Source organism: Metopolophium dirhodum, chromosome 6 (genome assembly GCF_019925205.1).
Source record: "Metopolophium dirhodum isolate CAU chromosome 6, ASM1992520v1, whole genome shotgun sequence".
NCBI classification, from domain to species: Eukaryota; Metazoa; Arthropoda; class Insecta; order Hemiptera; family Aphididae; genus Metopolophium; species Metopolophium dirhodum.
This window is the reverse complement of record NC_083565.1, coordinates 20,793,065-20,807,682: the sequence shown is the minus strand read 5'-3', so window position 1 is coordinate 20,807,682 and position 14,618 is coordinate 20,793,065. Positions and strand designations below refer to the sequence as shown.

Here is a 14,618-nt window from a genome sequence, read left to right as displayed (position 1 = left end):
TGACTTATGACGAATGAAGATTACAGCTATTCGATTAAAATATAATTTTGAATTTTCTTTAGTTGTTACTTGTTAGCTTCTGTAAGTATTGAGCTGTAGTTAAAAATAAAGAAAATTATGTGTATATATTTAGCTGGTGTCAATGAAGCATTAAAGCTGAAAAACGAGAACGACAACCATGGATATTAAATGGCTGAAAAGATACCGTTTATTTTGCATCGGAGGTACAATCATCTTATGCGTTCAAGTTGCATTAGCGTTTGTGTTCTTTTCCATTCAAGAATATTCTGTGGTCGAAGAACTATCGCCAAATGTAAGTAGTTTTAGAGTAATTTTGTTTGTACATTTTTAAAATAATCATTAATTATAATAATAACATTTTTATTTTAGTCGTTAAACAGATTAAGGAATGTAGCTGATTATGGTATTGGTGACGATGAAGAGTCAAGTTATAACAATGTTCTGAGTGGTAGTAATCATCGTAATAAATTGCCACCAGACAAAGATAATAGTGCATCATCAAATGAATACTTTAATAAAGCGCTTCAACAAAGGCACAACAATTATAAGACTGATAATTATAGAGTATTAGGAATAGATGAATTAGGTTTTGTGCCACCTTGTGATATAAGTGGTCGTGAATGTGTATCTGCATTACATCGGGCAAAAACCGAAACTTGTAAACAAATCATAGCAAACATATCGTGTCTAATTAAGACAAATCCTCCATATCCCAAACGACTGCCACATCAATGTCCAACTAATGGTATTAGAACTTATATTGTACATTTATATTTTGTTATCTATTTAATATTATTATTTATTTAAAACTGTTGTTTAATTTATCATTAGATGTAAAACAGAATAAAATAGTAGGATGTTTTCGTGATGGCAAAGAAATTAAATTATTGCCTGGTTATAAAACTACACTTATTCAAACTAATTCTCAAGACAATTGTGTAGATCTTTGTCTTCAGTCTGGTTTTGCTTATGCTGGAGTTGAATATGGGTAATAATACTAATACATAATATGTTTTAATAAAAATTGTTAAATATTCTAATATTTTTAGTAAAACAATTTTATAATACATTTTTACAGGACTGAATGTTTTTGTGGTAATGAAACTCCAGAATGGGGCTTAAAACTTCCAGATACATTTTGTGATATGCAATGTCCAGGAAATCAAAGTCAAATGTGTGGTGGTCATTATACTATTAATGTTTTTAAAACTGGTGTTTCTAGTGCGTTTATTATTAATATTATGTCGATCCATCAGTTTTTTAATAAGTTTTTTTTTCTTAGAATTCATTGCTAAAGTGGCTTCAGAACCTTCACCAAATTTTAAACATAATAATACACCTCCTGTGCGAATTGTATTTCTTTTAACATTAAATGGAAGAGCTGTAAGACAAGTGTATAGATTAATTAAAGCACTATTTCATCGTGATCATTATTTTTTTATACATGTAGATTCTGTAAGATTATTAATACCTGAAATTTTACAATGTAAATTTACTCATAATTTTGTTTTATTTTGAACTGCAGAGGCATGATTACATGTTCAGAGAATTATTAAAAATTGAATTAGCATTGAGCAATATTCGATTATCACGTCGAAGGCATTCAACCATCTGGGGAGGAGCGTCATTATTAACTACGTTGATGGATGCCATGTCAGACCTTGTTGAGTCTTCTTGGGATTGGGATTTTGTTATTAATCTGAGTGAATCTGATTTTCCGATAAAGTTAGTATATACCTATTTTAATAAAAATGTAATTTGTATTTATGAGTTTTATGAGATTATCATTTTTATTAATATATGTATAAATGATACTAGGTCAAATGATGCATTGGTAAAGTTTTTAACTATGAATCGTGAACATAATTTTGTCAAATCACATGGCCGTGAAGTTCAACAATTTATACAAAAACAAGGACTAGACAAAACATTTGTAGAGTGTGAAGCAAGAATGTGGCGTGTAGGAGAAAAAGAATTACCAAAAGGCATTATTTGGGACGGTGGTAGTGATTGGCTAGCTTTGTCTCGACCTTTTGTCGATTATCTAGTGGCTGGTGATACTCTTATTTCTGGTCTCTCACAATTCTTTAAGTATACTTTATTACCAGCTGAGGTACTTATAACAATATTTCATATAAATTAATTTAAAATAAATATGCAATTTTGTGTTTTTCTATTTGATTTTAGTCATTTTTTCATACTGTATTAAGAAATTCTCCATTTTGTGAAACTTATATTGATAATAATTTACACGTAACCAATTGGAAAAGATGGCTTGGCTGCAAATGTCAATATCGCCATGTTGTTGATTGGTGTGGTTGTAGCCCAAATGTTTTTCGATATGATGACTGGAACCGCATTAAGGTAATATAATTTAGAATGATACTATGCAGTGGCAAAGCGTCACAGGAGTCAATGAAACAACGTCTACCCACTAAGAATACAGACAAATAATTTAAACAATTCTTTTAATTAAATATTTATTTTACAAATTTGAATATCTCAATAATAGATTACTATATATAAATATTTTAATATTTATCAAAACCTTTTCTGTTTGTTATACCATTATAGTATTCTAAAAAAGACTAGTCGCAGGTTCCGCACGCGAGCTGACAGTACCTTACATGGCGGGTCATTCCTGTTTACATCCAAATAAAATAAATATAAGAGGATATCTCATTTTTTTGGGCATGGAGTGTGGAGAATTGCAGAGTGAGGGGGGGGGGGGGGTTGTTGTGGTATAAGACGTATCTCATCGTTCATATTTTTGTTTATTGTTATTTTACTGTAATCGTGTTATTGCAATTGGTTTTTAATTCAGTTTGTTTATATCTTGAGTGATATTGTCTAAGATATATTGATATTGATATAAGTATCAATAATATTGTCATGCTCGACTTTTTTTTTCAACATCTTGTTCTAAAAACTTGTTCCTCATACTAGGATATAATTAAAATTTATTTTGTTGAAATTAATATATATGACATTATTAAAAAAAATTTTTTATAGAACACTGAAAAGAAACAAGTTTATTTTGCTCGTAAATTTGAACCTATTATCAACTTGTCTATTATAGACACACTAGAAGTTTGGTTGTATGGAGAATACCCTGCAGGTAAATTTTTCATTTTAAAACGTTTAAATTATTTTATGCAATGTCTAATATTAATTTTTAATCCTTATTAGCAAAATGTATTACACTAAAGTTAACATAACATAAAGACTTTGAATTTGATATTTTAGATTTTAAGAACCGTATGAGCTATTGGCAAAATGTATATCATCATGAGGATGTACACCCAGCACCTGATGAATCACTGCTTATAGTTGGAACCAGTCTTGCTCGAGTTGCAACAAAATATCTGACTACTTCTCACACAACTTGTCAAATCCGTAGTCTCGATAAGTTACGACAAGTTTTCACTTATCACCATAAAGATCAATTTAAAGTAATTTTGATTTAATAATAGACCAAAATAATTTTAAATGAATACTTTATCATATCATCTCATTAGGGTTTTTTAATTCAATATGAAGTCAGTTTCTCTAATAGTTCTACTAAATTACTACTCGAAAGTTGGTGTTGGCCAAAGCTACAAGGAATAATTATACATAATAGAGATCCAATCAATAGGCTATTGGTAATTAAAAAAATTTAATAACTATTATGAAAATATATGTATTTCAGTATAATTTATTGCAGAATTTTATCGTCAGTTCAGATTTTGATAAAAAAGAACAAATGTCTAGGAATTTTATACGTCTCGTAAGTTCTTATACAGAGCCAGTATTAATACACCAGTGGGCTACTGGTGAACAAAGTTTTACAGTTACATTTTTATGGTTAAATCCTTATGACGAACTGGTTAATATTACATCTACAAATATTGATGAATCTGCTTTGGTTGGTACTTTTTATTAATTGTCTTATAGCTAGTTTATTTAAAACTATAATATTTATAATTATTATTTAGGTAACATTTAGTAAACCGATTTTACCAATGCCATTGTCACAAGGAATATGGACTGTATTGCTAGTCTATGAAAATGTAACTATGGCATTTACTCAATTTCTAGTTACGCCATCACAAACCATTAAAGATACATCTGTTCCTGCTAGTCAAATGAGGTTAATCATAATAGTTAATTTTTAATTATTAAATTTACAAATAATTATTTTTGTTATAGCTTTATAAATAAAGCCCAAAATTATAAACAATCTTTTCAAGATTGGGAAAATGTGATAATAGCTTTCAAAAATTCAATAGTATTGGAAACTAAAAATAAATTTATTGATCGTACGAAAACTAAAATTACTAGTTGGATCGATAGTCTAATAACAAGGTATATTTTTTGATATAAAGTTAAAATAAACTAAAAAATATTACATTATGTGCAGGGTTAATTACATTTTTAACATATAATTTCAATTGTTATACTTACATCCATTATATTATTATGATTGTTGTTTAATTTATCTTTTTGCTTTTTAGTGCTTACAATATAATAGAGACATGTATTGTAGTTCCTTGTAAATCTTTAAATGATTGTGGTCTAAAAGAGTTAGTCACGTGTGCTGAAACATCATGGAGTTCCTATTCACCTGATCCAAAATCTGATATCAAATCAATTAATAAGGAATCTGGAACTCTTAACAGGTAAAATGTAATTATTGAAATCTTTATTTTCAAATGAGAAATTATGAGTAGACTCATTGGTTTTAAATTTTAATTAATATTTTTAGAAGTATATGATTTTGATTTAAATTTAGGTTGGATATTTATTGCTTATTTTAGATTCTGAGCGATGAATGTATTGCTTTTACAATGATGTGTTTTTTTTTTTTTTAATTTTTGTGTGTGTACACGATAAGTAGTCAAAATAATGTTCAATTTTCAACTTCAGTATCTTATTTGATGGGAAAGTGAATATTGTTGGTGTGTTGGGGAGGTCAAATTTCTAAATTCCCTATAGTTTTTAAAAGAGCCGGGAAAAACAACATAAAATTTGAGGAAAAACGGGAATTTTTATATAAACTAAAATTTTCAAATTATTTTGACTTGTTTTGAGCTGTTTACGGACAATTTCAAATTTAATTTTTTTTAGTTTTTTTTCTATAAATATCAATAAAATTGTATTTGTTGAGCCAAAAAGCGTCAAAATGTAATACAAGGCTATTGTTACAATAGCAGTTGAAAATTATTAAAAATATATAGGCACAATTTTTTTTATAATCATTTAAAGTTTGAATTTTGACAAAATTTATCAAATTGAGAATTTACAAATTATTTAGTAGTTAAAAATGTATAAAAGGTTCAACTTTTATAGCTAAGGATTAAAAATTGAAAATAAATTTCCATGGAAGTAATTAATTCTGTTATCAAAAAATCTAAAAAATATATTAATACAGTTTTTTTTTATAGTTATTTTTTGTAATTTTATAATTTTAATTCAACTTACCGGCTACCGTATTGATAATAAGTAATAACTATATAAATATAATATAAAATATCCACACTAACAAACTGTCCCAGCTCAGAACTGTTTTTCGTATACAATAATATTATATCATTGAATTGAATTTTAATTTTTAATACCATCCATTATACAGTGACCCACTTGTAACCTATTGTACAGCAGAGCGACATCCACTTACCCACCTTTTTTGTAGTAAAACTTCTTTCTTGAGGTGTGGGTGGAAAAAAAATCATAACGAAAAATGAAACGATATGTTTGTTTATTTATTTATTTTGCAAGTTATGCATGGTGTCGGCGTACATGTTTATTTTGATTGTATTGATTTATCTCACTCTCTCCCTAATTCTCTCATAATTTCATGGGTCCCAATACTTATGAAAGAAGTTTTACTTCCCCAGAATATAATGGTGGGCTCACACACTTGTTTTTTTTTTTTAAATTAAATTATCCTTATATCTTATGTTTTTATTTAGATGATATTATATCACTTTAATAATATTGATGCTTGGGTTTATTAATGCAATAGTAATTTTATTATTATTTTTATTTTCAGATATTAATTATTAGACTGACATAGTGCCATATCATTAAAAATTATACTACTTTTTTTTTTTATTCACATATTTATACTGTTAACTGGTTATTTCTTTATTTGTATTATATTGTTTTTTTAAAAATATATTATTACTTAATATTTTCATTTCTTAGACATTTTTCAAAATTAATTCACTAATTTTAAATTTCAATACACAAAATGTTGTGTTTTATAATAAATTTTAGTTCGCAGGGATAAGAATTTGTGTATATTATATGTACAAACTTAGCAAGGGATTTTATTTACATTATTTATTAATAACATAATATTGTTAATTAAGAGATCAATTTAAATTTTTAATTTGTTTACCAAAATAGATTTAATTTGTTTACTATACCTAATTATTATGAACATTTTTTATTGGGTAAATATAAAATTTATACTTGTTACCATTATTATTTAAGGGGATATAAAATTGATATAAAATTTTTGAAAGTGGGTTGATAGGAAATTTTGATTACCAAACCAATTGCATTGCTTAATGTTAAATATCGTAACAAAATATTACATTGTTGTAAACATGAATAGAAATCTTATAGTCTTCTAAATCTAGTGTACAGTAAATTACAATATTTGCTTATCTGTCACTGGTTATATTTATCTGATGTACGCGAGTTCTATGGCTCCCAGCTTATTTCATCATATCCCACCATCACCAATTTTCAATTGCAATATCAAATTTTGATTTTACATCTCCTAATTCTAATTTTGAAGCAACTTTTCTTTAATTCTCCTCCTTTTTTCAGTTCTAACAAAAATTCTACGATTATTTATCCTTAAGTGAACAAACAGAATTTTTCCTAGTAAAATATGAACCAATGACTAATTTTAATTTTTTTTTACAATTCTATATTTAATGAGTCATAACATATAAGGAAGATATTTTTAGTGTTATTTTTAATAATTTCTTAGTAACCCATGACATAATAGTAATTTTTTAACATTCTTAAAAAAAAAGTTTGTTCTTTTTCTTTTGGTATTTATTTGATACTGTAAATATTAGACACCGTAGTGAAATGTGGTGGTAGGTGGCCAATTTGTAGGTAGGAATGTATTTAATTATATTATACATTTAATCGAATTTCAGTAAGTCACTAAACAACTCATTGTTCCACCTGTAATCCATTTTATGTCTCATAAAACAATTTTTAAGTCCATGCACTTTATTTTTTATAAAATAATAATATAATAATATTTTCGATCTCAATTTATATCATTTTGGAACTACACTTATATAGCTATATGTGTATTTTTATATAATAACTAATGTTATTATTAAGAAAATTAGTGTTAATTAGGTATAATAAAAATTCTAACTGTTGAAAAAATATGTTATTAATCATTTATTTTAAGGTTAGCTAAATAATAGTTTGAATAATAAATTGTATTGTTTTTACTGTGTTACTATAATATACTAATATCCAATACTAACTTAGTTAATAGATATTTGTATTGTTATTAAATTAAATAAGCCACCATAAGATAATTATTTAAGTCTAATCATTCTAATTCTGTATTTTATACTATTTACATACATTAACTTAAATTGTAACAATAATGAAATCAGATAAAATATTTGTGAAAATTGGTCTATGACAACTGCGGATGAACATTTTCAAAATCTATTCTTAATGTTTAAACTTTAATTACATTATATTTTCAACAATGTCTTAAAAATATTAATCTTATATATTTTACTAACTTTTCCAAAAACAATTAATATTTGATATTTTCATGACTCAATAATATTTAAACATTAAAAGTACTAAAATGTGCTTACAACATTAATAAAGTTCACTAAATACCATTATATTATAGATACACATTACACAATTTGACTCAGCGACTATCCCAATGATTTTATTGTATGAATTTTAAAGTGATCTGAAAACATTTATTTTCTCATTAAATTAGCAAATGCATATCAATGATATAAGTAACAATATAAAAATAAAAACAAAATTAAGACAGATATGTTGAACCTATTGGGTTTAATATTTTTATTTATTTATAAATCTACATGTTTTAAAATGTTGTCATTACATATTAAAGTAAATGCACATTATACGATTTACCTAAAATAAGTAATAAATAATTTCTACTGCTCACCAAAGTGTTGTGTTCACTTTATTATTCGCAATATTATTCACATTGTTTGATTAATTTTAATTATATTTATCAAAAAATATTGTAAGATTGTTATAAATTAAACATATCAATATATTATAATATTATTATTATTTTTACTATTATTACTATTCATTGTTTGAAAACAATAAAATGTGCTATCATTGTACTGTTTAATGTTTAATTTAATAATGGGGTATTCATACGGTGTTAAACATAATTTTATTGTTAGGCAAGAACATGATACTAATTGTTGTATTTGCATTATATTATATGAAATAGTTAATTTTAATTAGATATTGAAGCAAATAATGTGTACAGAATACAATAAAGAAACAGTAACAATAACCATGTACTGCCAGTGGCGTATCCAGAAGTTTTTTTTAGGGGGGCTCAGTTATATTTTACATTACAAAAAAAAAATTATTAAAACTACAAAATTACCGTTTAATATACCTATATTTAAAAATTATAGACGGGGCTGCAGCTCCCCCGGTTTTCGATCCCCCCCCCCCTTCCTGCAGATACGCCACTGAGTACCACAAATGATTACTTTTTAAGTATCCTATAATATTTGTATTGTGACTTTTTTTTACATTTCATTGTGCTCATTTTTATAATGATTAATTATAACAGGAATCGCACATCACGTTTTATCAATAACAGATTTTCAAAAATATTCACAGAGGAATACAGGATCCCGAAATTCAGTTTTATAATAGCCAAAAAAATAATATGGGCACTTTAAATTAATTAACTATTGATAAATTGAACAAAAAATCATATAATGTATCATATTTTGTTGTATATTTAATGTTTTACAAATTATTTGTACATTAATTGGTTGAAATATATTTTTATAATATAAATATACAAGTTATTAATTATTTAATATTTTAGACTGTAAATACAATATTATTTATCGTCTAGAGTATACTAGGTTTTTCCTAAGTTCAGCCTCTGCTCTGAGTTGTCTCCACTCTGCAACTAATGAATGCCTATGAATTTCTAGATGTCTACTATTCATTGTTTGACGATAGTCTGCACGTAAATGAGCCATGGCATTAAATTGAGCATGCCAATTATGCAAACCTAGAATATATAATAAATACATTTTTAATAATGATCAATTAATAAAAAAATAAAACAACAATTATTAAAATCTTACTTAAATGCGATTTATATGGACTTAATAGGCTATATGAACGTTCATAAGCCATTTGTCTCTCACGGAGTCTTAAATTCAAATCCTAATTTATACACAAAAATCCATTAAAATATATAAAAAAAGATTTATCACATAAATCATATATGAATTGTTATTGTATAATTGTATATAATGCTTAAATACTTGAATGGGCTGAATAGGCAACTTGTATCTGGGCTGCCGAGCACTTCTTGTTTCCATTGCAACAAAATCATCGACGTGTAACGATGGTGGCCTAGATGTGTTGGGGGAACGGTTTCGGAATGTATCAGATCGTTGTATCGTTCCAAGTCTACTAAATACTTTATGACGTATTATAGGCGTAGTAGTGATAACTGTAAATGATCAATAATACAATGTATTTATTTATTTAAATTTTAGTTGTAAAATGCAAGTAAAACCTTACCAGATGTATTTATAGTGTTTTCTTTTTTTTCAATCACTACAGGCTCTCGTTTATGAACTATTGGTTCTGGTTGGACAACACAATCTTCAATTCTAAATAAATCATTTATTTTATCTTGGATATCAAAATCAGGTAAATCTGAGATAACTTCTTCGATGTTACACTCTCCCAAATTGTCAAAAGCATCAGTACACAAATCAGTGCCCGGGTTTGTATAGTTATTGTCACTGTTGTTGACAACATAAAAAAGTCTATCTTTAAATGTGTGTGTCAAAAAGTCAACTGTAACTAGTTGTGGCTTGGCAAGTTCTTCTGCTGATTTTTGGTCATTATTTAAAAATTCTGACAGATGAACTAAATGTTCGTAACAAACTAAGTTATTATCCTTTTGCATAATTTCTTTCAGCAAACATAAAGGATGATCTTTGCTATAGTTTGACCAATTCAAATACTCCCTCAACATTGATGAGTTCATAAATAGTTTTCTTTTTGTATCATTGTCATTTTTAATACACACGTTTAAAAGTTCTATAGTAGACATTAAAGTATTCAAACAATGAATATCTTCTTTATTCCAGTTTTGCAATAGATTGTCGAAAATTTTATAAAAAGGTTTAGGGAATGAATCTAAAACCATTTTGAATTGATAAAATCCAAAATCGTTTTTTACAATCACTATGCATGTTTTAATAGTTACAAATAATGTAGATAACTTAGAATGAGATTCAAATGAGCTCAAAAGTGCTTTTAAGATATTGGTATAGAACCATTTGTTAGGAACACTATCTCTAGGTAAGTTCTCTTCAGAATGACTACCAGTTTCACGTAGTATGATATCAGCATCACATAAACATTGAACAAACAAAATAGAATTTCCATGATCATTTACTTGAATATTTTCACATATTTTGTAAATAATATTTTTATAATTTTCATGTAATTTTTCGTCATTTAATATTTGTAGCAATACAGTTTTGATTGTTGCAGATTTTTTATTGTCACATAGTTGTGTTAGTAAATTTAAACATTGGTTGAAACAATTATTGTTATCAGCACCTACCAGTGCATCTAATATCGTCTGAGTAACTAATAAGCACGTGGATATGCTCAAATCGGCGATATTAATACATAAACGTTTCAAAGGTTGTAATAATAAACTACTTGAACTCAAAACAGTAATAAGTTCAATCAAATTGCTGTTTATTATAGCCAAATGATCTATCCAAATGTTACGAAAAGATATCATGGTTGTAATAAATGATTGTTCTAAAGGTTTCATAGTTTGAATTGGTAATGGCAAAGGTAATAACTGACCTAAAAGTAACAACCCAGGGAAGAAAACAGATGGACAAGATAATGTCCAGACAATTACTTCATTTGCCATCGAAGATCCAATTTTGATTTCTACATAAGCTTCAAGCGTTTTATGGATATCTTTAGAAACTTTGGTGGCATCTTCACGAATTAAAGAACATTCAGGAACATTGTGCATTAAATTATATAGCTTTAATAATGTTTTGATAGGTGATAAGTCTTTGAATGCATCTCTCCGGGTCTGTATTAATAATGTGATCATACATCTTATCAACATCATTGATGGTCGAATGATGGATATTATATTCTTGGCTTTATTACCAGTTAATTTCCAAATATTCACTGATGGCTGCTTATAATCTCCACATATTTTGTCGACAATGGCCAATAAGGTTCCTAGCATATCATACGAATACATTTGTAAAGTAATATATTTATATTTTAGTTCAATAAAGTCTTCTACTCCTTTAAATGCAGTTTCATCATTAGGCAATCCTAAGTATCTTAAAATTCTTAAAGTAGTTATCAGTGTTTTGTTGAAGTTTAAGCAGTTATCTTTGTTGTTTTTCACAATGGTACACAGTTCACTGACATCGTCATGGAAGAAGGCAGAGTGTCTTGTTGATGGAAAGGTCCAATCAATTAAATCATTAAAACAATTGTGTTTGCATGCTACCTCATATATCAATATGCCATACTTCTTTAAGTAGCTTACATCTTCTGCATTTTCCAAAACAATCTTCATTAAATCCAATGAATATATGATATGCAAATCATCGTTTTTTGATTTAGATTGTTCTATATATTTTAAAAAGTTTAATATTACATCTAAGTTGTCTCCCATAGTTAAGACATTCACAACAGCACATTTTCCAATTTTAGATTGAGTTAGCAAAAACATATCATGCAGAAAATCAACAGATTCCATTTGATCTAATTTGAAATTGTGCATTAAATTGCATTCCCAAAAATAGCTTAGATAATCTACAAGAGTTAAGACTTTTAATTGGTAAATAAGTGTTGATTTGAACTGAGTATTAACTTTATCTAGAACATTGATCAACCCATTTAACTCTTTATGCCTGCAGCCCAAATATCTGAGTCCATGATCACAGTTTATTAAACTTTTCAAAAGTTTAAGTATATTTTCCTCTAGATAATTCTTGTCATTTGATTTGTCTAGTAGTTTTGTTAGACAGTTAATCAGTGATAAATCATCAAATAATCTATAAATAGTTGGATAAACATCAAAATGAGTTAACGCTGGAGTAAGCTCAAACTGTGCGTGAGCTTGTAAAAACCTTTTAGGACAACCCATTAAAATCGGAGCTTTAATATATGTAGTAGTTATTTCTGCCAAACATTCTTGCAATAACAATTCTTGGTTTGAATCCAAAGTTTTTATATCTGTATTCATCTTTTGTAGCAATTCATAAAAATGAATTTTCCTTAAAATACTTGTAATTAAAAAACATACCCGAGGCCTCTGGTGTATTGACAGTATTTTGAGTAACGTTTCATTTCCGTTGAGGTTATCAAAAACTTCATCAGATATAAAAAGTCGTATAGGTTCTAAACCATTAAGACTAGAATCTAACGCACGCAATATGTTTAGCTTCAGAGACAAACTCATATGTTCGACAAAAAATAGATTAATTAATTTATTGTGAATTTGATGGTGTTTAATTAGATGCTCAGATAAATCTTCATTGTAATGGCAGAGTCCTTCGATCAATTGAAGGCCAATTTTCAAACGACGAAGAATTAATGTCGACATCGAAACATGTTCCTTTGAAGCAGACTCGAAATCGAGTGTTACATTCACTAAAGAAAATAACTTATGACAATATTCTGAAAAATAAAATGTATTTTATAATTATGAATAAATTATCTTTTGAAATTCTTCTTGTAATTAACATAACATAGGTTTCATACCTGGAATATTCAAAATGTGACTTAACGTTTTAGGCAAAATAATAACAGTTCGTTCAGCAGTAATAATCCATTTTTCATTGATATCCATAATTTTTGATTGTAAATACTCCAAAGAATCTATGAGTTCAGCTACTTCGCTACATTTAGAACCATCGCCTAGTTTTCTATGTATATATTCAAATAATGATAATGACGGATCTTGGATAATCTATGATAAAAAAAAAAATATTGCAAAATTATAGAAAATACTATACCAAATTAAAACAAAAACAAATAGTTTACTTACTCGCAGAGGAGTGGCTTGGAACAGGGATGGGTCAAAATTTTGAACTATATCATCAGCGTATTCATTACAATTTTCCCCATCATCACTAGCCTAAAGTACAATATTAATTGAGTACAGTGACATCATGACAACTAATTATAAATTTATATTTGAGAACAGTACCAAAGCACCATCTTCTTCGCTATCCATTGCAATATCGTCATCACTACTTATAGCTTCCAACAACATTTCTCCCTTCTTTTCGATAGGTATGTCCATATTACTAGTTTCTTTTTCATGTGTTTCAGTTGTTTTTGCAGTGTCATTTTGCATAGCTAAAATGCAACGTCTCATTAAAAACTACACATAAATTTAACTGCATCAAATTCTAGCCCATGATAGTCCGTAGGTACTTCAGTGCTAATATTATTTTGTAAAAATAAAACAATATTATCTTACCATCTTTGATGTGTGATTCTGGTTCTTCACTACAGTCCGTCACATACCGTTGTGCGATGACATTGTCACATGGTTCAATAATTTCTTGGATTTGTAATAAACTTTCATTTTTGACTATTGCAGTTGTAGTGTCGTCCATGGTTTTGAGTTTCTTGGACGGTTCGTTTTCACATTCGTCAGACTGGAAATGCAAATCCAACATAGAACTGTCGGGTTCCGGGTTATTATCCTCACCACAGTATGTTCTTTTCATTTTGCCATTTGAAAACGCCGATGGTGTCGACTACTGATGGCTATAATTTAATAAGATATAGTAAGTTGTGACTTGAGACTGACTTCCAAGTTCTGGACGAATACTATATTCTTGTGGGCCGTAATTTCTGTCATAATCAATAAACACAGACATCGAAGTATAAGCAAATAATTAATACTATAAACAATTAACGATGACAACACAGGACACTGTTAAGTTTATTCTAAGACCGTGCTGGCATTTTATACGAACTGGAAAACGGCGAGCAATTGTCTATTTCTTATCAATATATTATTATCATTACAATAATATTATTATTTATTTCCGTTCGAGATTGCCGCTATAATAGTTGCCTATTTACTCCTTAACATAGACCTATGGTATTAGAATTGGAATGATTAAGTAGTAGAAAAAATGGTTCGAATTTCAACTTTAAGAGTTATGAAAGCAAATTAGATCTAGTTTGTACTTTATGAAAGTCAAAATTGAAAATTCCCAGTACTTTTCTTAATTACCGGAAAAACTAAAAAAAAAAATCAATGTATATCTATAATC

General features: G+C 27.5%; 2 protein-coding genes across 2 annotated transcripts; one reads left to right on the top strand and one right to left on the bottom strand.

Moving 5' to 3' along the window:
* The first annotated feature begins 2 nt into the window (after window positions 1–2).
* LOC132946124 (xylosyltransferase oxt) lies at window positions 3–6,202 on the top strand. Its single transcript, XM_061015962.1, has 16 exons — window positions 3–313; window positions 391–766; window positions 853–1,009; window positions 1,100–1,242; window positions 1,304–1,476; window positions 1,547–1,746; window positions 1,840–2,134; window positions 2,209–2,385; window positions 3,034–3,139; window positions 3,268–3,473; window positions 3,540–3,665; window positions 3,728–3,928; window positions 3,999–4,153; window positions 4,213–4,368; window positions 4,518–4,682; window positions 6,056–6,202. The coding sequence occupies exons 1-16, from the start codon at window positions 179–181 to the stop codon at window positions 6,060–6,062; spliced, it is 2,778 nt and encodes a 925-aa protein (XP_060871945.1). The 5' UTR covers window positions 3–178; the 3' UTR covers window positions 6,063–6,202.
* Window positions 6,203–7,976: 1,774 nt separating this feature from the next.
* On the bottom strand, window positions 7,977–14,321 carry LOC132946122 (protein virilizer homolog). Its single transcript, XM_061015960.1, has 8 exons — window positions 13,811–14,321; window positions 13,535–13,686; window positions 13,373–13,462; window positions 13,087–13,294; window positions 9,838–13,002; window positions 9,576–9,766; window positions 9,393–9,474; window positions 7,977–9,316 (listed from the first exon to the last, which is right to left on the bottom strand). The coding sequence occupies exons 1-8, from the start codon at window positions 14,061–14,063 to the stop codon at window positions 9,144–9,146; spliced, it is 4,314 nt and encodes a 1,437-aa protein (XP_060871943.1). The 5' UTR covers window positions 14,064–14,321; the 3' UTR covers window positions 7,977–9,143.
* Window positions 14,322–14,618: the final 297 nt, after the last annotated feature.

Coding starts and splice junctions, on each gene's coding strand:
- LOC132946124 (XM_061015962.1), top strand. CDS start 179: ATGGATATTAAATGGCTGAAAAGATACCGTTTATTTTGCATCGGAGGT. Junction 2,135..2,208: donor ATACTTTATTACCAGCTGAG/GTACTTATAACA, acceptor ATTTGATTTTAG/TCATTTTTTCATACTGTATT. Junction 3,929..3,998: donor ATATTGATGAATCTGCTTTG/GTTGGTACTTTT, acceptor ATTATTATTTAG/GTAACATTTAGTAAACCGAT.
- LOC132946122 (XM_061015960.1), bottom strand. CDS start 14,063: ATGAAAAGAACATACTGTGGTGAGGATAATAACCCGGAACCCGACAGT. Junction 13,463..13,534: donor GCGAAGAAGATGGTGCTTTG/GTACTGTTCTCA, acceptor ATTGTACTTTAG/GCTAGTGATGATGGGGAAAA. Junction 9,475..9,575: donor TGCCTATTCAGCCCATTCAA/GTATTTAAGCAT, acceptor TGTATAAATTAG/GATTTGAATTTAAGACTCCG.